The 24494-nt window shown below is 40.4% G+C and overlaps 1 protein-coding gene across 1 annotated transcript in view; it reads left to right on the top strand.

Moving 5' to 3' along the window:
* Positions 1-2746: 2746 nt before the first annotated feature.
* Positions 2747-24494, top strand: part of SRBD1 (S1 RNA binding domain 1) — a 206004-nt gene continuing 184256 nt past the window's right edge. The window contains exons 1-4 of the mRNA XM_046663508.1: positions 2747-2796; positions 7513-7592; positions 10667-10847; positions 17671-18057. Coding sequence (XP_046519464.1) covers positions 7513-7592; positions 10667-10847; positions 17671-18057 — 648 coding nt within the window. The 5' untranslated portion in view covers positions 2747-2796. The remainder of the gene's footprint in view (positions 2797-7512; positions 7593-10666; positions 10848-17670; positions 18058-24494) is intronic.

Genomic DNA, 24494 nt, shown 5'->3' on the forward strand with positions numbered 1-24494 from the left:
TATTACAATAATACATACCAGCGAATATCATATAAAAAGCTTTATGCTTTGGAACAGTAAAATAAAAAACCTCCAAGCAAATCCAAAACCTGTTTTCATTACTCCCAAACCCTATTGCGTAGTCTTGGGTGGGCATTCAGATTATTCCAGGCTGTGAGTCTAAACCCATGAATTTCTTGGAATTCAGCGATTAAGATCCAAAGGTAAACAATAGATTGGGCAAGGTCCTAGAGCGAAAAGGCAGTTTTTATGGCAAGGCCAGGTTTATGCTTAGTGATTACAAATTTCCTTTGACAGCTTTCAGTGGGAGCGGCTCTCTTGCAAAATTTCAAGGGAAATGTTTTCTAGACAATCTTATTTGCCTTTAGAGTAGGTCACCACCTACACTAATTTTAGAGGACCCTGCGTTAGCTTTCATTTTTCCCAGATGTCTGATGTGTAATACCTTACTAGGTTGTTTATTTTAGCAGTCTTTTTTTTCTTCCCTAGTTGAAAGGCAAATATCCCTGGGAGAGGAGAGGAGAATCAAGGGCCAACAGCGTGCTGGCTAACTCCTACTCTTGTCATCACCAGGTAGTGTGGCAACTAACACGCACAACCTAACCCTTGAATCTAGCCTGTCTTGTATGGGTCTCTGTCTCTTGTGGCTGTATCTAGTCCCCAGTCTTGTTTCTAAATTCCTCCAGGGCAGGAATTATGTCAAAAGATTCTGTAGAATATTGTTTAACCTTGACCCTTATTACCCCTTACCTTAAACCTGTGTAACATAATTCAACATCAAAAGTAGGTGAATAATAAATAGTAAATTATTGTTGTTGATTATGACCTAATTTCCCTTGCCATAATCCTGGACTATAACATGTTCTCTAGTGTTCTTTCAGAACGGTGATTGTAGTAGAGAGTTCTAGACCTGGAACCATTGCAAAAGGCAACATAAGACTGTAAAATAAGAAGGAAAAAACAACGAAGGATCTTAGATATAGAAGAATAGACTTAGTAAATTTAGAGTCCTATTTTCCTCCCCATTGCAAAAATTATCCAGTAAAATTTAGGTTCACTTTTGGTGAATCTGTAGCAAGGTCCACTTGTCGGTCATTTCAATAGCTTGCTCTGCCCTTCAGAACTCAAGAGTCCCTGGAAATAGGTCAGTAGCATGGAAAGCTGCTCTTTAGAATCTTCCAAAAAAAATTCATGGGGTTTTGATTTACTAACTTCTTTTTATTATCATTATTATTCTTTTCTAACATCTCTTTTCATGCTTTTATTTTTTAAATTTATTATTATTATTTTTTTTTTGCTGAGGAAGATTCTCCCTGAGCTAACATCCATGCCTATCTTCTTCCATTTTTTAGTATGTGGGCTGCCAGCACTGCATGGCTGCTAACAGAGTAGTGCTAGGTCCTGGTCCAGGAACTGAAGGGGACCCTGAAGCAGTGCATGCTGAACTCAACCACTAGGCCAACCAGGCTGGCCCAGATTTGCTAACATCTAATCTAGACTAACAAAAGCTTTATTTCCCTAATTTTACAATCTAGTTTCTTTGGCTGTTTCTGTGAGCTTAGAGTGTAGTGTACATAGTAAGAAACACAAGAGCAAAAACCAAGCCATTTTTATTTCTCCTGAGAACTGACTTTGAGAAAATGTATTCAAGGTAACAGGAAAAAATTGCTGGGGAGGTCTTTATAGCTTTTAAGTTGGCTTACTGAAAAGAAAGTGGGGCTTAGGGGCTGGAAGTGGGGTTAAGAGAGTTGGGCCTCATCGAAACAAAAAGCAGGAGCTAGTTTTGTGTTTTGTGTGAAGGGAAATGGAAACGCTGGATCTGGAGGAGAGCTCCCCTAGGATACTAGGTTATCAGGCCATAAGTGACAGCACTTTCCAAGAATCTGATCATGAAATGGGCTTTTCCATTCTTGCCCAAGGTTAAGTAACTGGGACCTGCCTTTGACTCCAGTAAATTAATTCAGTGAATACTATACCTAATATGTGTCGAGGACCTTATTGGAGTAAGACGGAGGAGGAGACAGTGGAAACAGGTGCAAAGACACTGACAGGACTTGCCCAAATGTACTAGGAAGTTCCTGAGAACCAGGTTTCCAGAAGGGTCTACTTGGTAGTGTGCCAATCAGCCTTAGAAACCACAGTACGATAGCAATGACTCCACTGCTAAACTCTCCCATTAAGGCGGAACGCACCTCCTGAGCTGTGTGAGGGCTTATCAGAGGAGGCAAAATTTGAATATTTCCATAAAACTGGAACAAAACCCTTATCTCGAGGCTTAGGAAATAATGAAATACGCTAAAATTACGCTAAAAATACCATTATGGATGTTAATTAACGACATGTAAAGTTGACTTTAGAAAGAATAAAGCTTGTTTTTCATTCTTCTACTGCAAATTACAAATAATGTAATGAAAACAAACATTCTTGATAGAATTTAAAAGGGGGTAGACAAAAACAGAGTAAAGCAGGTTAACGCAAAAAAAAGAAAGAAAAATAAGGAAGCGAGAGAGTTCGCTTTTGCAGCACCTCCAGCCCCGGCTCCACCCGGATCCCGCGAGCTAGAGCTCCGCCCCCAGCCCTGGAGGAGGGCCCCACCCCAGCGCTCCCACGGGATCCGCGCTCTAGCCCCGCCTCCGTCCGGCGTGGCTCCGCCCCGCTCCGGTAAGCTCAGCGCCTTTGCGGCGAGTCAGGGAGAAGTGAGGCGGGACTTCCGGTGTTTGAAAAGCTTCCGGCGGGAACCGGAAGATGCGGTCACACACTCAGAATCCCGGGCCTTCTGACGCGCGGGGCGGGAAGGTGAGCTGAATGTCCGCCTTGGCGGTCTTTTTGCGGGCTCGCGTGAGCCCGGCCTCCGGGCTCCGGTATTTTTGGGGCCATTTAAAAAGTTATGTGCGCTCCTTTGGGAAATAACATCCCTTTTTTTTAAAGTGAGAAGTTTCATTACATTTTACTGTCTGCGGTCTGTATCTCACAACCCACATCCGGAAGACCCCTCCTAGCTGCCGCGTGTCACCTGGAGCGACTTCTCAGTCAAATTGCAGCTCTTACCGTATAGGGGCAGACATGGGCAAGCCCGGGCAGACATGGGCAAGGCCGGGCAAGCCTAGATTGTTTGTACACCTGAAATTATTGGAAGTGGGGGCAGAAGCACGCTTTTCACTATCAGATCGTGGACCCGTCTGAATCTGCTGCATTCTCAGCAGTGTGCCTGGCATATAGCAGGCGCTGAATAACTGTTGAGAAAGGAATCCTGGGAACCCTGGGCACTTTTGATCGAACCTCCCACACGACAGCTTGTCATTAATGTGTGTGGAATGGGAAACAAGCCTAGTCTTGGTGTTTGGGGGTCTGGGATCTAGTACTTCCTCTGCCAGATAGCTCGTCCCTTTGAGTAAACCATTTCCCCTCACTGGATCTCAGGTTTCTCATTCATTAAAGAAAATAGCAGGACTATCTGATTTCTGAGGCACTTTACAGCTCTAGTATTTTCTTTTTGTTACTTAGGTAGGGGTCTGTGCCGACATTTCAAGCACCTGTGTTGGTACCTTCAGGGAACCTTCTCTAGGTGCCTCTTAAAAAGTTGTTCCCCTCTGCTCTCCTGCTTACATGTTCTAATTGTGGTTTTTCCAATTTTAATATTTGTTGTTGTGCGGGTTTCTCCGCCCCCTTGCCCCAGTTTTCACTTGCCTTAGTTTAGTGCCTTCTCCCTTAGTAACATCACAGCTACCTCCAAGGTGTTGATTTTGAAAATGCTCTCGTGCCCACAGAGATAAGACAGCTTGGAAGGAGTGAAAATCTCAAGCCACTAAGAATAGGGATATTCTGTGCCATCACTTTTTCAGGAAAGCAATGAGTGCCATGTGTAATGTTGCCTAATAGTGATGGGTAAAAAATGTGTATTCCTCTACAGATACCATTTTTGTATGTATTCTTATGTTCCTTTAATAAATATAGAGCAGCTATTAAGTGCCAGGCTCTGATGCAGAAGTGAATGTGGCACATGTGGTTCCTGCATAGTGTTTGCTGCCATGAAGTAAACATGAGGGATGCAGACAATAAACAACGATAATTATAGATTGTGTTATATAGTACTGTATAAAGGAAGTAAATAGGATTCTATAATAATATTATATCCTGGAACCCCATTTTAAAGCCTAAAATATTGAGCTTTAAGAGATGGGAAGGAGGCAGCCTATTGATGAGCAGGGGGAATAGTGCTCCACGCAGAGTGAACCTGAGGTGGGAAGGAATCATGCTTGTTACAGCAACTGAAAGAATGATGTATTTACGAGTGGCAAATGTAGTTAGATAGGTGGGTGGGGGTCAGTCCTGCAGGGCGTTTTAGAAGGCCGCGGTAAAAAAAATATAATTTGATTCTAAAGGGAGGATGGAGTGGGAAGTCCGAATGGTTTTTAAGCATTTTCTAAGTGATCTTTTGGACTGATATGTGGAGAATGGATTGTCAGGGCAAGAGTGGAGGCTGGAAGGCCAGTTAAGAGGCTATCAGTCCAGGCGAGAGATATTGGGGAGTAGAGACTCACTGGAGATCATAGAGATTTAAGATATATTTTGGGGAAAGAATTTATGTGACTTGCTAATAGACTGCATGTAGGTGATGAAAGAAAAAAAGATTGCAAGGTTTTGGCTAAGCAAATGAAACTTTGGAGGGTAATGGAGATGTTCAGTATCTTGATTATGGAGACGTGTATACATGTCAAAACTTACAAAATTTGTACACTTTAAACATTTACAGGTTATCGTATGTCAGTTATAGCTCAATGAAGCTGTTTTCCAAGGTTCTGGCTTAGCAAAGAACCATCCATCTAGGTGGATGGTGGTGCCATTTACTGCGATGGAAAGACTAGGGTAGGAATGGGTTTTAGGACAAGGAATGGTTATGAAGAGTTGTATTGTGGATATGTTAAATTTTACATAACTATGAGGCATCTAAATAGTTTCATAGGCAGGCATTTTATTATGTAAATCAGAATCTCAGAGGCAAGATTTGGGATGGAGGTATTAGGATTGTTAATAAGTAGGTGCTATAGGTATTTAAAACCATGGAAATAGATGAAGTTTTGGTTGATCTAACAAATTCTATGATGCGAAGTAAGAGAGCAAGGGAGGCATGGGGATGGAAATAATTCCCCAGAACCTTGGTCTTTAGACTGGAATATGCATACCCCTGGGAGTATACCTGGCATAGATAGTTTTTAAGAAATAATTTCTAGGTCCTCAGCATCTGTGTATACTCTTTCTAAAACTGATCTGCATGAAATTGCCCTGTGTATTCGTGCATATTCTCCTTTCCCACCTCCCTTTTCAAATTAGTATTTTTTTCTAACTGTCAAAAGACAAATTGACGTCTTATCCATCTTTCCATGGTAACATTGCCTCGGTGCCTAATAAAGGGGCAACTGGAAACATTTGCTTCAGGGAAATTTTAATGGTTAATCAAAATACAAGCCTGTCAAGCATTTGTCCATCCTGATTTTAAACTCATTTCTGTTAAGGCTGAAGTGTGGCATTAGAATTGGTATGTGGTGGTCCATGTGGGAATCTCCTAATTCAGGTACATTGTAGAATGGGGTGGTGAGAGTGGTTGTAAGATGATCTGGTTGGGTTATTTGATGGGGAGCTTAGCACTTTCAGATTTTTACTCTTGGGCTGGTCAGTTTCTCCAGAGAAGAGCCTTCCCATTCTTCTTAAAGGGTAAGGATCTGACTGGCAGCTTTTTGGGAGCTTAGTGGGAGAAGAGGACTCTGGGGGAGGGGGGGGGTCTCTGCGTTTAGTGTTTAGTCTGTATGGTTCCCATGCCCACAACCGTACTTGGTGTCCTCTAGTTTAGGGATTCTGTTTTACCTTCTCCAGATAGTAAACTTGCATACGTTTTCCTGGGGCAGTTGCCTAATAGCCTGGAGTGGAGTAGGACACCTAGAGATGCTCTTTTGTCTCAGACAGTTTACACCCAGCCCCTACTCCCTTCACCCTTAGTTTCAAGGTATCAGGTATTGCTTCCTGTGATCTTTTTGAAGATACTGCAGAGTAAACTGGTTTGGTTCTGAAATTCTCCCCCACTGCTGGCTTGGGATTGAATTTTTATGTAGTGAAATCTGTTAATCTTTTTGGCTTTTGGAATTTTGAGTTATGCCTAGGAAAACGTCTGTTTCCCCACCTTCACTCAAAATTATGAAAATAGTCTTCTTTACTTTTTGTAGTGCTTTTGTAGTCTTATTTTGTACATCTTAAATCGTTAGTCAATGTGGAATATATTTTTGTTCATGGTATAGACGTAGAAATTAAACACTTGTTTTCCTCCAGAGGGAGAACTGGTTGTCTCAATACCACTTACTGAATAGTCCATTTTTGCCTTGGTTTGAAATGCCACCCCGTCATACACTGACTTCCTCTGTTTTTGTTTTGTTGTGGTAAAATACATATAACACAGAAATCACGTTACCTGTTTCTTTAGAAGCACTTATTTGAGGAAAGATGACCTGCATAAACATAAAATCCCAAAAAGGGGTGAAGGAGAAGATAGAAGATTATTTTGTCTGCTTGAGACTGTTTTCCTTTTGTTCTCCTGGTTCCTTCTGACTGCTTCCCTGCCCAGTGGTTCTTCACTTACTGGACTGAGTTGATCTGTATCTACTGGGAGAACACGTTCTCTTTTGTAACAACCCCTTTGGTATTTCTATGCGGCATTCCTTCCTCCAAGTAGAGGTTAGAACCAGAGGCATTATAACATATGACTGGTTTAGGAACTTGTTTAAGGGGCTCTAAATATGTCAGAGTCTAATGTGGTTTTTATGGTTTGACGTATGTTCTTTAGTTAATAAAAGTTGTCAACTAAAGTGAATTTGTTTACCTCCTGTATTATTTGATGTCCCTGGTTATGTCTTAATTTTTTTAGAGCTGGTCCTTTGAATTTGACAAATATTTTCTAGTGGCATTAGTTATTATTTTATTTAAATATTGTGAACTTTTATTATAAGGGAATGGATTATCTTGTTTTGGAAATAACCTGGCTGCTTATTCAGTCAATCAGCATCATTTACTTGACTGTCAACTTTGTAGGGAGGACTCTACTTTATATACTGTAAGGAGACATAGAGCAGGGAAAATACTTCTTGCCTTTGAGATATAATTTAATAAAGGACTTTGTAATTTTGTCTGATAGACCATCAAATAAAATTTGTAGTATACTCAAGCATATAACTCTAAAAAACTAAGAATTGTCACCATGTAGAGGCTTGTTCTTCCAAAAGTGGTGCACACTCATGAGGCTTTTGAAACCGTTGGAAAGCTGCTAGCTGCTCTCATAATTGGCAGCCACATAGTGGGGAAACCAGTGTTTGGGCTTGTGAGTGATCCTCATTTTTTTTTCGGTGGTGTTTTCTAGCAGCAAATCTGTTGGAGTGTTAGTTTTGAATGGCACATCACTTTGTAGACAAAATAAGTGATCATTCAAGTGATTGAAATCATGCTGCTTTCATATTCTCTTTCTTCCAGATGTCATCATTGCCAAGAAGAGCAAAAGTAAAGGCCCAGACTGCAGTAGCCAAAGATGAATTTTCTTCCTTCTCCGAGCTGTAAGCATTTTGGTTTTATGTAGGGGTCGGAGAATGATGTATATTTTAAGGAGTAATGCATTCTGTCACTTACTAACTTCTTAAGTCATTTGGGTTGAAGAAGGCTGTTTTTTTTTTTTTTTTTGGTTCACTAATGCAACAAATATTTGTTAAACTCATGCTGTGTCCCAGGCTCTTTTTAGGTATTGGTGAACTGTTGAACAAGGAGAGAGAAAGTAACCAACTAAATATATAACATAATATTTATATTAGAATGTAAGCTCCATGAGAGCCAGGGAGGTTTTTATATTGATTTAGAGCAGGGTTTCTCAACCTCAGCTCTATTGACTGGATAATTCTTTGCTGTGGGAAGTGTCCTTTGTATTGTAGGATCTTTAGCAGCATCCCTGGTCTCTACCTACTAGATGCTGATAACACCCCCTCCCCCCAGTTGTGACAATAAAAAATGTCTCCAGATTGGGGCTGGCCCCGTGGCCGAGTGGTTAAGTTCGCGCGCTCTGCTGCAGGCGGCCCAGTGTTTCATTGGTTCGAATCCTGGGCGCGGACATGGCACTGCTCGTCAGACCACGCTGAGGCAGCGTCCCACATGCCACAACTAGAAGGACAGACAACGAAGAATATACAACTATGTACAGGGGGCTTTGGGGAGAAAAAGGAAAAAATAAAAACCTTTGGAAAAAAAAAAAAATGTCTCCAGATATTACCAGATGCCCTCTGTGGGGGCAGAATTGTCCCCAGTTGAGAACTTCTGCTTTAGAGCACCATAGCAGGTCCCCTGAAGATATTTAACTAAATGACTGATTAATGTTAGGCAGTAATAAGTACTGTAGAGAAACATAAAGCAGGGAAAGAAATAGAGAGCAAAGTGGTTCTAGTAGGGGGACTTCTTGGATACAGTAGTCAGGGAAGTTCTTTGGGAAGATGTGGCAAGAGATCTAAATGAGATTTGGGAGTGCAAGTTGCCTTTGCAACTTGCAAAGATCTGTAGGATGAGTGTTCCAAGTAGAGGGAAGAGCAAATGCAAAGACCATGAGGCAAGAATGAGCTTGGTCTGTTCAGGGAATAGCAAGACCAGCGTCACCCAAGCAGTGTGATTGGAATGCGTAGGATCTAATAGTCTATGACAGGGTGTTAGGGTTTTATTTGAAATGGCTTGGGAAGCCACTGGAGGGCTTTGGGCAGGGATATGACATGATCTGGTTTACATTTGCAAAAGATCATTCAGTTTCTTGTTGGAGAACAGACTATAACAAGGGAGGGAATAAGAAAGGAAGCAGGGGGATTGGCTAAGGAGGTTAGTGTAGAAGCCTAGGGTCTTAGAAGTGAAAGTGGTCTAATTTGGGGTATACTTTGAGGATAGAGTAGATAGGATATGATGATGCATTAGGGATCCATTAGGATTTGGAATGTGAAGGAAAGACAGGACAAATCTTTGGGGAAGACAGGAAGAGGATCAGTTTTGACAGTAGTGAAATTGGTTCTGTTTTGACATGCTAAGTTTGAGATGATTGCTAGATATCCAGTGAAAGTGGATATACAAGTCGAGCTCAGGTCAAGTGGGAGATGTAAAATTGAGATTCCTCTATATTCAGCTATAGGATGAGCTAAGGTCATCTAGTAGGAGAGCATAAAGAGAAGAGGGCTGAGGACCAAGTCTTGGAGGATCCCAACACTGAAAGGTTGGGGAGAGGAGAGGAGTAAGCAAAAGGACTAAGGAGGAGCTGCCAGGGAAGTAGGAGGGAAACGAGGGGAGGGGTGTTCCTGGAAGGTGTGACAGACGTGCTCCAAGGAGTGAGTGCCACATGCTGCTGAGAGGTCAGGTATGCTTAGGAGTGAGAGTTGACTAGCTGTCTTAGAACTGTCTCATGTATAATAAAATAATACCTGTACTGTATTTTTCTTTATAATAACTGAAAGCACTTTTGAGTCTGTCCTATAATCTTTGCAATTTTCCTCTATGAAATAAAGTTAGTACTCCTGCTTGACAGATGATGAGACTGAGGTAGAAAGAAGTCATTCTCTTCAGTTTGGTGATAGTGTGAGGAATGGAACCCTGGTTTTCTGATTCCTTGGTTTCTGATTCTCATTCCTTTCAATTCCACTGCTCTTGTGTTATGTTAGTTTAATGATTCTCTGTTTGTTTTTTGCCTACTTTTAGGCTTTAGTGAGCATCCACCTCTGAAGAGATCTCACTTGGAGACTATCAGTGGCTTGACCTGTCTTAATTATGCTCTCTTACAACATGATTTAGCTAAGAAGTCATCCAAGCAGGTTTTTGCCTCCGGGTAGAACTTAAACCATTCAAAAAGCCAGTCATCCCTTTTCACTAGTCTCACTGAAGGAAGTGGTTATCCTTCCCACCAATATTGACCTTTTATGTTAGGGATGGAAATGGAATCAACTAGGTTGACAGGAGCGTGATGTCCCTTTACCAGAGCTTGCGTGGCTGCCTTTTCTCTGCTGTTGGTGTGACTTTGATTCTTGGGTGGGTAGTAAAGTGCTGTAGCTGCATCTGACCCCGTCTATTCAGGAAACCAATCCATTCTGTGAAAGGGAAAAAGGGTTAATTAAAGCAGTTGGAAGGGTCTTGGTGCTGGCTTTTCATGTAATTTAGGGTATTTCCTAGAGCCATTTCCCACTCCTTACATTGATTTGAATAGCTTAATACATTTAAATGAATTTGATTAGCACTTAGGAAATTATTTAAGTGCTTTTCACTGTTAAAATGGAAAATGTCACAATGACTATGGTGTGACATGACCCAGTAAATTACTTAAGGTAATAAATGATTTCCTGTGTCTTGAGTGTATGTGTGCGTGTGTATGTTGGTTTGGTGAGAGCAGAATGGGGAGACCTGTGATTCACAGCCCATCAAGGGGTATTTTACCTTGGTCCTGGATTACCTCTCTTGTTTCAATTCTTAGCAATATTTATTCACAGCCGGTGCTCACATCACTTCATTTTATATTAAACACCTCCTACTTTATTTTTTTTTCAGGAAGCGTATGTCTCTTTTTTGCATTTAACATTTGGCTTCATTTTTCCTGGGAATTTTTCTTTCAATTTACTCCTAGATCATCTGCCTCTGAAGAAGATGACAAGGAAGATAGTGCCTGGGAGCCTCAAAAGAAAGTCCCCAGAAGCCGTAAGCAGCCTGTTCCCAAGGAATCCAAACCAAAGAGGGTGCCACGGGTGAAGAAGAACACCCTACAGATCAGTGATGGCCCAGAAGGCGTGGCTGTTAAGGAGGAGCTGGTAGGTCCTTTAGCTGGATAGAGGGAGCATTGTAGTGCCTTCCTTATTGGTGATGCTGCTTTCTCCTTACACAGAGTAGGACAAAGCAGGCAAATGACAAAAACTGCAGGACAGTAGTGTCCTCTGTTATGGATCTTAACAGTATTTACCATCAGATCCACTATTGGAGGAGAAGGAATATTTATGATCTGGCATATATGTCTATCTTGCTAAGGCAAACACTGTGTCTATGCCAATCTGGATTAAAAAAACGAACAACAATAAATTATAGGCTCTTTTGCATTACAGAAAGAATTATGCATTTCCAAAATCACTCACTGTGGTATCCCTTTAAATAACAGCTTCTTTAGTACATTTAGAATAATACTCTTTTAATATCCATTGGATGCCTGACTTTCCAGGGGGCACATTTATTGTCTATAGCGGGGGACATTATGTTGTACCTTACTGTGCCCTTGGATAGGGCTTTTGAATCAACCTTTTCTCCTATTACCCAGGACCACTGTTTCTTCTTTTCATGCAGGCTTTTCATTGCACACACTTTTAGTGTGTGGGTGGGCTTTACCTATAGCTGAGAAAGTATTGACTCCTATCATCTTGTGGGCAGAATTTGAAGGTTTTTCATTAACCATGGCATAGATGCCCTTAAAGGTGGCTTGATTGCTTAACCTAGGAAATATCTCTTGGTTCAGTGGTTCCTTGTATTAGAGTCGCAAACCCTTTGAGAATTGATGAAAGTTATGAATCCCATTTTAGCAAAATCAGTAAAATGTGCATGTGCCTATCCTCTAACTTTTAAAGTATAGTCCAAGAGTGTATAGCTTAAGAACTCTTGTCATGGTGACTTCTTGATCCTTCCAGTGATGCTTGGTGTGTTTATATTTTTTAAAGGGAAAAAGAGAATTCAAATAGAAAGTCTTTCAATTAAGAGACATTCTGGGGGGTTTTTAGAATTTCTTTCAGAATTGCCAAAATTCATATGTTTTGTAGTTCAATGAAAGCACATGGAACATGTTAGAATATTTCATTTTGTTAGGTTTGGCAATTTGCTCCTCTATAACCAAAGTAAATGAACAAAATAGTTGAAAACCCTATTTTGGGTAGAGCTAGAACTGGCAGCCTCCTAATAATTTAAAAATCCATTGTTAGTGAACATTGCAGACAATATTCATCATTATTCAGTCTCTTGCTATCCATGTTGCTGGTATTTACCACCCCAATGGCCACTCTCCTTCATTCATTGAAGACTTGAGCTCCTGCTTCATGTCTTCCTCTTCTGTCATCATTCTTAGTTATTTCCCCCTTCATTTGGATGAGCCATCTAATACCCTGTCTACTTGAGTCTTTGACCTCCTCATCTTCAGTGACTTTTTCTTCTTCTCTGCCTTCACCCCCCCTCATGATCTCAACTTGAATCTTGTCATCACCAGAAACTGTTACCACTGACATTTCTTTCTCAGCCATCCCACCTTTGTACCACCACCTCACCATTTCCTTTCTTCCAGGTCACTTGTTAGGTATCCTCACTGCCACAAGTTTGCAATCTTGTCACAACATCTCATCAGTAATTCTCAACCTGGGGAACTTGAAAAAATGCCAGTGCCTAGGCCCCCTTTCCAGACCAGTTAAATCTGGAAAGAATTCTGGCGGTGGGCCTGAGCATCCGTGGTTTTGTTTTTGTAAAGCTCCTCAGGCGATGTGTATGGACAGCCAGGGTTGAGAACCACTCCCTAGTCCTTTGACTCTAGTGCTCTATCATTGGCAGTCAGCCCTTTTCTGTTCTTACCTGATCTAGCCTAGATTACATAATCTGTCATATAAATCACTTTTTATTAAATAGTCTCACCGTTTTTGCCCTTCTTTCCTTCCATCATCCATGACTGATCAAACACGGATGCTGGGTGAGCCATAGCCTCTCCTCTGCCGCACCGAGCAGCCGACTGTTGCTGGAAACAGTCTTACCAATGACTTAATTTGTTTTCTTTTAGAGTCAAAACCTCAGACCTCAAAATGGCATCTAAAATACCTGGTAGGTTCCTTATTTTTCCCCAGTAGGTTTGTTTTTCCACTTTTTCCCTTCTTTTAAACTTCCTAAATTTCTTTCTTTTCTCTCCTTCTCAGCTGATGACTTTGCCTTTTATGTGTTTGAGAATATATGAAGTTTCTCATTTTCTCAAGCTACCTATATTTGCATTCATCTTCTTTTGTCCTATTACCCTGGAGGGAATGTTATTCCTCCTGTCAAGGATTAGTCCCACTGCTTGGGCTTCAGATCCCATCCCCTCTTGTCTTCTCAAATTCTCTGCTCCTTCGCTCATCCCATTTCTTCTCTCTTGTCAACATTTCTTCCATTGGCTCAGTTGCTCCAGAGTATAACAATGCTCTTTTACGTCTAATTTTTAAGAATCCTCCCCTTGACACCATATGCCTCTCCAGTTATCTGTCAAGCTCACACAGTACAACACCAGGCAACGCCAAGGCCAAGGCCTGCTGACTGATTTGACTGGTAAAGATACAATGAGCCACTTTTCGATTTAGACAGTTTGCTACTTTCAGAGACAGCAAAACAAATGTGGTCAAATTCTTCTTGGAGTCTTGGGCTACCTAATAACCAGAGTATTAAGAGTGATTAAAAAAAGCCATGAAAGCAAAAGAAAATGAACTTTGATTATTCAGTCTGTCGAAAATTCAGGTTAGGTTAGAGGCAGCCCTGATGGTCTAGTGGTTAAAGTTTGGTGCTCTCACTGCTTCAGTGGCCCAGGTTTGTTTCCTGGTTGCGAAACCACACCACCTGTCTGTCAGTAGCCATGCTATGGCTGCGGCTCACAGAGAAGAACTAGAAAGACTTACAGTTAGGATATGTGACCATACAATGGGGTTTCGGGGAGGAGAAAAAAAAAGGATTCAGGTTAGATGTAAGGAGAAAAAATATTCCCATGGAGGCTTATTAAACTTGAAACTGTCCCTGAGGGAGGCCATATATTTTTAGAAGCTTCGAAAAATGGAGAGCTATTTCTATAATTTTTTTGATAGTTTTGATCCACATTTCTCAAAATTTTTGGTCTTTGGATCACTTTACACTCTTAAAACCTATTGAGGGCTCCAAGGAGCTTTTGCTTATGTGGGTCATATCTATTGATATTTACCATATTAGAAATTAAAAGTGAGAAATTTAAAAATAATGATAAATTTTAAAATAATAATAAACCTATCATATGTTAATGCAAATAATGCTTTTTAATGGAAAATAAGTGCATATTTCCCCAAACAACAGCAACAAAATTAGAAGAATGACATTGTTTTACATTTTTGCAAGTGTCTTTAATGTCTGACTTACTAGAAGATAATTGAAATACATAAAGAAAATCCAGCCTCCCATACAAATATGTATTTGGAAAAAGGAGAGATGTTTTTAATAGACTTTTAAGATAATTTTGAATATTCTTATTTGATACTGTACCAAAACTCAGTAAGTGGTGGTTTGTTTCATTGTGGAATCTGGAACTATATTAATGAACTTCTTATACTCTATTACATTAAAATTCACTGGTCTGTGTTATTTGGCTAGATCTTCTACCTATGCCTGATTTTGTAACGTTGTGTATTGGTCATTTGAAAAATATTGGTTCCCTGATTTATACAGATCTTCCAAATGTTAGCACCTAGCACCTTTTATCACATGATGTCAAAAAAGTCACATTTGTTACTATAACCACCAGTTTCATCACTGTTGGGAAGCTGGCATGTTCACAATGGATACAAATTTTCTGAAATTCTAATTTTCACTGTAAAGCCTGAGTTTTATTATTGGTCACAAATGTCAGGTATTCCCTTAAAGTAACAGTCTCACTTAGTTCATTTATGAGAAAATGTCTGCCACATATGCAAGTCTGAATAACCATAGTATGTCAGTCATTCTTTTAAGTAAAAATGGTGTTTTGTGGAAAAAGAAACTAGTACAACTCAACTGAAACCATTGCATGAGTGCTTTTCCCAGAGACGACCAGTGCACGTCAGTACGCGTGGCAGGCAGCAGCAGGGCTTTATGTACACTAATCATTTCAGCAGAGAGTTTTAAAAATGTATGTTTTCAAGGACTGAAATTTAAAAAATTAATAATTTTTACTGCTTCATTCTTGAGTGAAACTGACATTGCAAGTGTGTGGCAGTGGAGGGAACAGTGATTGCTAGTACAGCTTGGTGCCACTGCCTTGGTTTTTGCTCCCGTTGCTCTTGCACCATCAGTGAAATGTCAACACAGTGGAAAAGGCAGATAATGTCTTACCATTATTATGAATATAGTTTTGACCTCGCAGAACCCCCTGGAAGGGTCTCAGGGTCTCCCAGGGGCTTATGAACAGCACTGAGAAACACTGGATAAATCTTGCCTGCAGACTCTAAAGAGGATACCTTTATGTGTCTAATTTACAATTGTTGGCATTTCTTCTTCTCCTCTTACTTAAACCTCTCACTTTTAGTCATTTTATTTTTTCTTCATGTCTTTGTCTACTTCCTTTTCCCTCTCCTAGGAGGTGGTCTAGGCGTGGAAGCGGTGATAATGATGATAGTATTAGCAGATATTGAGTGCTTATCATTAGCCAGGCAACTTGCTCAAAACTTCACTGTGTGACCATACGTAATCCTCACAACAACCCCTTGAGGCAGGTCTGATATTACCCTGATTTTATAGAAGAGAAAGCCAAGGCAAGAGGTGTTAAGTGACTTGCTAATGGATCACAGATAGTAAATGATGAAACTGGGTTTCTAAGTCAGGAACATGCTTTTGTCATCATTTCAGGAACTGATATATCTCTCATGGGTGTTTTTTTCGTCAGCCATGCTCATAAGAGTGATATATAAAACCACAGTGCTGGTTTAATAATTAATAGTTTGATATAATCAAGGACTTGAAGTTCTTATGACTAGCAGTGTCTTTCCTCAGAGGCTGAAGTAAATAGGGAATTAAATAATAATCAGAAATTTACTTGACGAGCATGGACTCAGAATAGGAGAATTAGATAAATCCATTTATTTGCGTTTATTGAATGCCTACTGTGGTCTAGGCATTATGCTTGTCACAGTGGCAATCGAATGTTTTAGTTGCATGAATCTAAAGTAGTCTGATGTATACATCTCACAGGAGGGCTGTCTTACCATTGGGACCAAAATACTCAGAATCTGTTTGCTGAGCTTCCCTCTTCCTTGTACATTACTGAAAAGAATGCTGATCATATTTGGGTTTTGCAGTTCTCCTTTTTCTGCTCCTCTATGGCTGAAAACCCTCTGTATGATTGACACATTCTTTAGCTATGTCAATTCATTTGATCAGGTTATTATCACCTTGTATGGACCTGGGACTCATTCTGTTTTTATATCTCTGTTCTTATCCAATATGTTTCAGCTAAAAAGGTAATACTTAGAGGCTGTTTAATGTACAGCATTTCCAGGTTCAAGTGGTGATAGGTCGGGATTAGGATGGAGTGTGCTCTTTATTGTACTTCTCAGTATTTTCAGTAGTCAGTAATTCTGGAAAAATATTTGATAGGAGAGAGAATTGAATTTTGACTGAAATTTGGTTTGGGAGTTGTTCTTTTGTTCAAGTTTGTGCTATCTGCATCACTTAGGTAACTGAAAACAGGCTAGCTTGTGAAATTGTAAACTATCCGGTCAGAGTCTGTATCTTATTTACCACTCTGGTGCCAAAATGAGTGCCAGGTCTTGTTCCTTCACACCTGAATTGTCACTGAGGGGAGAGTGGATGGGCAGTTGCAGAGAGTAGCCCCTGGACACCTGTGTGGACTGCCGTGCAGACTCCTACTAAAGAAAAAATGCCTGGCACTACCCTGCTGTTGTGCTGTTTTTTGTCCACTTTCCGTCTGCATAAATTGGTGGCAGGCGTAGCCTTTTGAGTTTTATGAGGGTGTGAGTGTTTACTCTTTTCCCCCTAAATGGTTGATGTTTGATTGCAAGTTTTAAATCTTGGTTTTTCTGGCATGTGTAGACCTATTCTTTACTCATTTTTTTAAAATTAAACTTTTTATTTCTAGGTAATTGTAGAGTCATATGCAGTTGTAAAAAATAGTACAGAGAGATTCATGTACCTTTTATCCAGTTTCCCCCAATGGTAACATCTTGAAAACTATAGTAAAATATCACAACCAGTATATTGACTGGTAAAATCCTTTCATCTTATTTAGATTTCTCTAGTTTTATTTGTATTCGTTTATATGTGTGTGTATGTATATATTTAGTTTTATGTAATTTTGTCACTTGCAGGTTTGTGTATCCACCACACAGACCCTTGTGGTTTCATCAGCACAAGGTTCCTAGTGTTGCCCTTTTATAGCCATATCCACTTTCCTCCTGTCCTTCCCTCTGCACCATCTCTGACTCCTGGCAATCACTAATTTGTTCAGGAATGTTATCTAAATATAACTATATACCCTCATGCACCACATAACAATGTTTCGGCCAATGACGGACTGCATTTATGACGGTGATCCCATAAGATTAGTACCATATAGCCTAGATGTGTGGTAGGGTATGCCATCTACGTTTGTTTAAGTATACTCTACAGTGTTTGCACAATGACAAAATCACCTGACTACGCATTTCTCAGAACATATCCCTGTTGTTAAGTAGCACATGACTATAGTATACAACTTTTTGAAATTGGCTTCCCCCCCAATCAATATAATTTCCTTGAGATTCTTCCAAGTTATTGTGTGTATCAATAAATTGTTCCTTTTCATTGCTGAGTAATATTCCAGAGCAGTTGGTTTTTATCTTTTAATTCTCACTTGTTCTCTTTGTGGTTTGATAGAACAGCTCTGTGGCTATTGCCGATGTTGACTTGGAAGACAGAAAAAATAAATCGGATACTGTGCAGCCTCAGAAGACAGCGAAGACAAAAAGGAAAAATTCAGCTCAGTCACCTTCAGCTCAGAGGACCAAAAAGCTGAAAGTTGATGAAGAAACCCACAAAGCCAGCAACTTGGAGAGTGGGAGTAACAGTTCAGAGACACCGTCCACAAGCACTATGTGGGAAGGTGCATGCAAGAAGGAAGAGAATGAAGATGACGTTACATTCGGTCAGTCCCCTTTAAAGAGAGTGAAGACCGAAACATGTCCTCAGGGGGAGCCTGTCAGGTTTCCGGCAGACGCCCACAATATTAAAGAGGAGGTGGAAATGAACTGGGACATAGTGCAGGTATGTGCAGCCTTTTTCTGTTACCGTAGTTTGTTTGATTCCTTTCTTTTTGATTAGGTTGGGGTGGCACTCGCTGAGGGAGAGGTTGGGAGTTTTCAGTTCTCTTTTCAGTTTTACCAGTGATTTCTGGAGGCTTTGGCCACTGGTTCATTTCCTGGGCACACTGTTTTGTATGATAACTTATCATCATCAGTCCTTGAGCTAAGAGCTGGGACCTCAGGCCAGGTAGGTCTCTGCCATGGTGTTCTGGTGAATACATACTATAGAGACAGATTGTACAAACAGATTGGGCCTTCATAGTTCATTGTTAAGTTTTTGCTTTGAATTTGGACTGTATTTCCCCATAAAAGCAGTGCAAGTGAGTAGGTCATTGGCCATTAGTGCATTTATTTATCTCTTAGTATAATGTTGTAATATACTATGAACAAGGCCTAGCAATTTCTTAAAAGGAAAATCCTATCCAAATTCCAACTTGAGATGCCATAATTATATCTCTTACTACAGGGGAAATCAGATTTCTCCCAGTTTCTTTGGCTGGCTTTGGGGATGGTAGAGAAGACGTGAAGAGTGACTCTTAAACAATGATTTTCAACCTTTTGTCTGCCCCCAAACACTTTGGGAACATTTGAAAAGTAGTTGCAGCATCGCCCCTTAGGGGCTCCCTCCCTGTGGTCTGTCCCCTGGTGATTCTGATGTGTTCTCCTTCCCCTGCTGTGAATTGTTTCTCTAGAGCCCAGGGCCTCTGCTGGATCCTAATAACTACTTCTCAGTCAGGCACTGTCTTATTTTACCTTTTTCTTCAGAGGAACTTTTTTTTTTTTTTTTTTTAACCTATGTTGCCTTTTGTTTCTGTTACCTATTAGTAGAACATCACCAGGAATTTTTGATTATCATTTTTCTTCTCTCTGGCCCACTAAGGAATAGAGTGTTACCTTATAGCTTTTTTAAAATTCTTGTTCCTAAACAATCCAAAGTTTCTTGGAGAAACAGTATACTTAGGCTCCTTTCTAGTCCTTCTTTTTCTTTATTCATTTAGGCCTACATGTTTTAAAAGGGTGGTTCATGGACCACCTGCGTCAGATTTACTCTTAACCTTTCTTAAATGCAGGCTTCTTGGTTCCAGTCAAGACCTGTGGGGCTGGGTGGACATGTGCCACTTCCCTTCCCCTTTCCTAACACTTTAAAGTTTCTTTCTCTCATTGACATAGATCCACCTCTAGCAGTCGACAGTGAAGAAGAGAGAGGGAAGGAGGTGTCAAAGAACATAAAGTCTCTTGAACTGTAATAATAAGTTGTTCAAAATTAAGTCAAGGGCTACTTATTCTATGATACTTTGCTTCACACCCCATCTCCTAATCTATGTAACAGAGAAAGATGAAAATGGTCCTGCCTTAGCCAGTTGTCTCTTGGCTATAAGGAATAGAAAACTATTTGTAATGAGCTTAAGCAGAGAAAGAGTTTATTACCAAGAACACAGGGGCCTTTCAAAGAATGCCAGGGACAACTGTGATCAGTCTTGCAAAGGCCTTGAACCAGAAATTGGAAAACTGTGAGGACTTGAGGAAGAGAGTTGCTCAGTTTTCTCTCTCTCAGGGGTTTCCTGATCACTCATTTCTGCTGCTTCTCTGTCTGAATTATTTTCTCCCTCGGCAGATCAGATTTCTCTGCTTCTTTACAGAGGGTGGAAAATGACAACTCCCCAACCACTTGCCATTAGTTTTAGCCTGTGAGGAGGGAGAAGTGTATGGTGAAAGAGAGGTGCCAACTGCCAGACTGTGAGTGGAGTGGAAGCTTCATTTATAAGCAGGTGGCAGCCATGCCCATTGTTGTGTTGTTGGAATAGTAAATGGGAGCAAGTTATCTCATTTTAAGGTCCTGGAACTGGTTTATGGCCTTTGGTCATATCATTTGGGTAGTATAGGTATACTTGTCTTCCAATTCCAAGCAGTTTTTTTCTCCTCCTCCTCTTTATTGGAAGTGATTTTTGACATCTGAAACAGCCTAGTCTGAGAATCTGGCACTCCTGGCTTGCGAGCTGGGAGGAGTGGTTGCTACAGCATCCACCTTTGCTGAGCCCCTGATGGCAACTGATAAGCTCAGCAGTTTCTAGATGGGTTTAGGGAAACTGCCAAGGAGACTTTAGGTATGATTTACATGTTTGGGTTTTAAAAAATTTAACCAGATGCAGTCATCCTTGTCCAACCTTAAATTAACTTTTACAGACAATTCTTGTGGTATGTGTGGATTTCCTTTCTTGTACTTTTTTATTCCCCCATAAACAGGAGAAACTTTGTGGGAGAGAAAATAATTTTATCTTAGCACCACATTCCTTCTTCTAAACGTGGTGGAGAACAGTGGCAGTTGTTGGGGGAAAGCAGACTGAGAAGAGTGAGAGTCAGCAGTGCCAAGTCAGACAATCAGGAAGCTTCTTGAACATTTGGATGAGGACCAGACTCAATGAAATGCCTATAATATGCATGTTATCTGCCACGAAACAAAATGTATGTCCAACCTCTTAGGAAGAAATCCTGAAAAGTACCTACTTAGTAAGGAACGGTCAATGGAAATTAATTGTATAGGAATTATTAATTATTTCTAATTGAACATGTGGGAAATGTCATTTATATTTCCTTCATTTTGCATGCTGTTTCCCGAGGACCTGCCCACCATAACACCTTGATCGTCTGTTTTTTCCCTTGGTGTGTTTCTCAACTCTGAAAAGTCCACTGCTTTATCGGGAACATCGCTGTCTTTTTGGGAAGGGAAAACTACATTGCCAGTACTTGATTTATCTGTAGTCATTACATGTAAACATACTTTGTGTCTCTTTCCTAATCAGGCATCGGGGATCACTGGATCCCTCGAGTGGAAGCAGTGTGCTCTTAAGCCCTTTCCCCCAATCTAAGTACGTGTGGTTGCCGTCAGAAACTAGTTTTGTTAAAATACATTCTATCGTTGTGCAAATATGTTGTGAATACCATGACCTTTAGGAATTTGAAGAGGTGACTAGTCACAAACAGTTTTTGAGAAAATCCAATCCTCCGAAGAGCTGATTGCTGTTATATATAGTCTCTTTATTTTGAGGGGAGTGGGAGTAGGGGAGTGGAGCAGCCTTATATAAAATCTTAGTAAAGTTTGGTAAATTAGGGAAGAAAAGCAAGCAAAAGCCTCTTTATTAGCTATTTTCCTTGTTCTTGCAAGAGATGATGTGGGATTATATGGGTGAAAAAGACCACGGGATGACAAAACTGGGGACAGAAGTGGGACACGAAGGAGATGAATGTTCTCTGAGTTGGCTTTCTCACTGCAGTTCTGCACATAAGCACAGCACCACCCGTTAGGTTAACCTCTTTGTTCCAGGAGAGATTAAGTAAAAGAAACTGTAGCTTTTTTTGAAGCTTTTTAAAAAAAACTTTCTGAAGTATATATACAGAAAATTGTGCAGCTCATGAATGTTCAGAAGTGTAACCATGTAACCAGCTTGTGGATCTTCGAGATCAAAAAACAGAACATGACCAGCCCCCCAGAATCCCCTTTCATACATACCTTTTTCTGACCCTCCCATCCCTTTTCCTGTTATAGGACTTCTAACAGCATTGATTAGTTTTTCCTTTGTGGTCTTTAAGGAAACTTTTTTTTGTGATAAAATAAGTGATACAATAAAATGAATCGGTAAGGGTAAAGAGAACAGCAGGAATTACAGAAGGCAGGTGTCCGGTTAGTGGTTTGGAAATGATTTTGAGTAGAAAATTCTCTCTCTCAGTTCTACTCAATAGAGTGTCATTTAATTTAGATGTTCGTTCTTTTAAAATGCAGCTGCTGCCTGGATGATTAAGGCCATAGTTCATTTGCTGATACCCAGATGTTTTCTTTATCACTGAGGGAATGGGTATATAGATTTGGAGGAGTAAATCTCAGGACAATTTGGGAAAAAGCCATTTCATTGGAGGTTTTAGACACCAGCGGGCAGTATGAAGGCATGCTTCACCTATCTGTGATAGGTTCAGGAGGAGAAGTGAGGTGATTTGCTTAATTTGTATTTTTGCCTAAATAATCACCTTGCTTTGCACACAAATTGAATTTTTGAAAAGGTAATATAGCTCGTGGGACTTTGGGTAATTTATTTAACTTCTTTGGGCCTCAGCTTTTGTATCTGTAAAATGGAAACAATAATAATAATACCTGTCTCTTACAGTTTAAATGAGTTAATATTGAATATGTAAAAGTGTTTAGAACATAATAAGCCCTATAGAGGTGTTAGCTTAAAACAACAGTCACAAAAAGTGCCTTTCTATTTAATTCTTAGAGATGAAAAAAAAAATCTCGACTTCTTTTTTACTTTACTCTCATTCCTATCTACCAGTTAACTGTAAAAATCATTTAAGTATGTTAAACAACAAAAATTCAACAGGTAGATTTTTTTTGCTTTTTGCTGAGGAAGATTCACCCTATGTTAACATCTGTTGCCAATCTTCTTTTTTTTGTATGTGAGCTGCCACCACAGCATGGCCACTGACAAGATGAGTGGTATAGGTCCACGCCTGGGAACTGAACCTGGGCCACTGAAGCAGAGCGCATCAAACTTAACCACTAGGCAACTGGGGCTGGCCGTTCAATGGGTAAATTTTAAAGATCTAGTTGGCTTTATTAAATGATTCATGAATTGGACAGCATCCCATCTAGCAAGCAGAGAGGAGCTCAGAGGAGCTGTACCAAATGGAGGGCTGTTATAGGCAGAAGGGGGATGGGATAAGGATTACTTCATCTTCATTTAGGGGGTGGAAAGGGCCTATGTGGCAGGTTGTTTCATTGATGCTCACCAGAAAATTCCAGACTGACTGGTTAAGACTGCATTCCTAGGGGAGACTGTAACTGCAGTTAGGTTAGGTATTAAGTCTTGGTTTGCTGACATGGGGCTTAGCACAAGTGTCTCCATTTTGGGCCTGTCATTTCTTTTTTTAACAAGTAATAAATGTGAAGTTTAAAAACCATAGGGGGCTGGCCCCGTGGCTGAGTGGTTGAGTTCGCGCGCTCCGCTGCAGGCGGCCCAGTGTTTCGTTGGTTCGAATCCTGGGTGCGGACATGGCACTGCTCATCAGGCTATGCTGAGGCAGCATCCCACATGCCACAGCTAGAAGGACCCACAACTCAGAACATAGAACTATGTACTGGGGGGCTTTGGGGAGAAAAGGAAAAAAATAAAATAAAATAAATAAAAAAAACTCTTTGGAAAAAACCCCACAAAACTATAGTAGTTGCCTGCCTTATTCCAACCCATCCCTAAGGTTTGCTCTCTGCTTGTAAGTCTTTTGGTTATTTCTTTGTCGTTTGCTTCATTCTTCTAAGATACAGATTTCTGGGCCCCACCCCAGAGTTTCTGACTCAGTGGATCTAGAGTGGGGCTCAAGAATTTGCATTTCTAATAAGTTTCCAGATGATAGTTATATTGCTGGTTTGGGGACCACGCATTGTGAACCACCGCCTAGTCTACAGATCTCATTGAATCTGAGATCTCAGGGGGGTTGATTCAATAGCTGAGACCAAGTAATGAGTAGATCAGTCATTGAGGGGCTTAGTATTAAGTATAGGATAAACTCCAAACTCTATGGAATTCCCCATGTAGCTCCATCCACCTTTCCATTTCTCACCTCACTGTAACACTGCTTGTACATTTTAGCCTTACTGAACTTATAGTAATTTAAAAAATGTGTAGTGGCTTTCAACTCTTCTCTCTTCTTAAATTCCTGCCCCTGTTTGACTGCCTGGAGGTACCTTCGTTCTCTTGTTGCTTTTCCACTGCTGCAGAGTTAGATGTTTCTACCTCCCCTGTGCTCTTAAAACAATCTATATATGTTTCTGTCAGAGTGAAGATCACACTGTATTTTACTTGTCTACTTGACTGTCTTTCTTTTTCTGTTACTTTGTCCCAAAGTCCTTGGGAAAGAGGACTCGGTTTTTTGAATTTTTATTTTCACTGGCTTGGTGTAGTTATTGGCGTATAAAAATGAGCTAAAATAAATGTTTGACTGAATTAAGACAGAAGAAATTGAATGATTTGGAGGCCCAAAAGTAGTGACTGCTTATAGTAGTTTTGTTGTGCTTAATTTCAAGGAGCAAATTTACATAAGCATCAGCATATACACCTTTAACACATACGATGCTTCTGGATTTGTTAGGACTTGGTACTATCCAGATATGGATATTGAGTCTTAGCTGTCTTGGGCCACTTTCAGTTAACAATAGCTGAGCTAGTTTAGGGTAGCGGGAGCCCATGGATTGCTTCAACCAGTTCCAGTCACCCAGCTCCAAAATGATGAGCATTTTGGTCATTTTCACCTCTCGTGTCTATCTTTCAGAATCTGGCTTATCTTTCCAGGGCCAGCTGAAATGCTACCCTTGCAGCAAGCCTTCCTTATTACCCCTGGAGAGATCTTTCT

Source organism: Equus quagga, chromosome 5, assembly GCF_021613505.1.
Source record: "Equus quagga isolate Etosha38 chromosome 5, UCLA_HA_Equagga_1.0, whole genome shotgun sequence".
NCBI classification, from domain to species: Eukaryota; Metazoa; Chordata; class Mammalia; order Perissodactyla; family Equidae; genus Equus; species Equus quagga.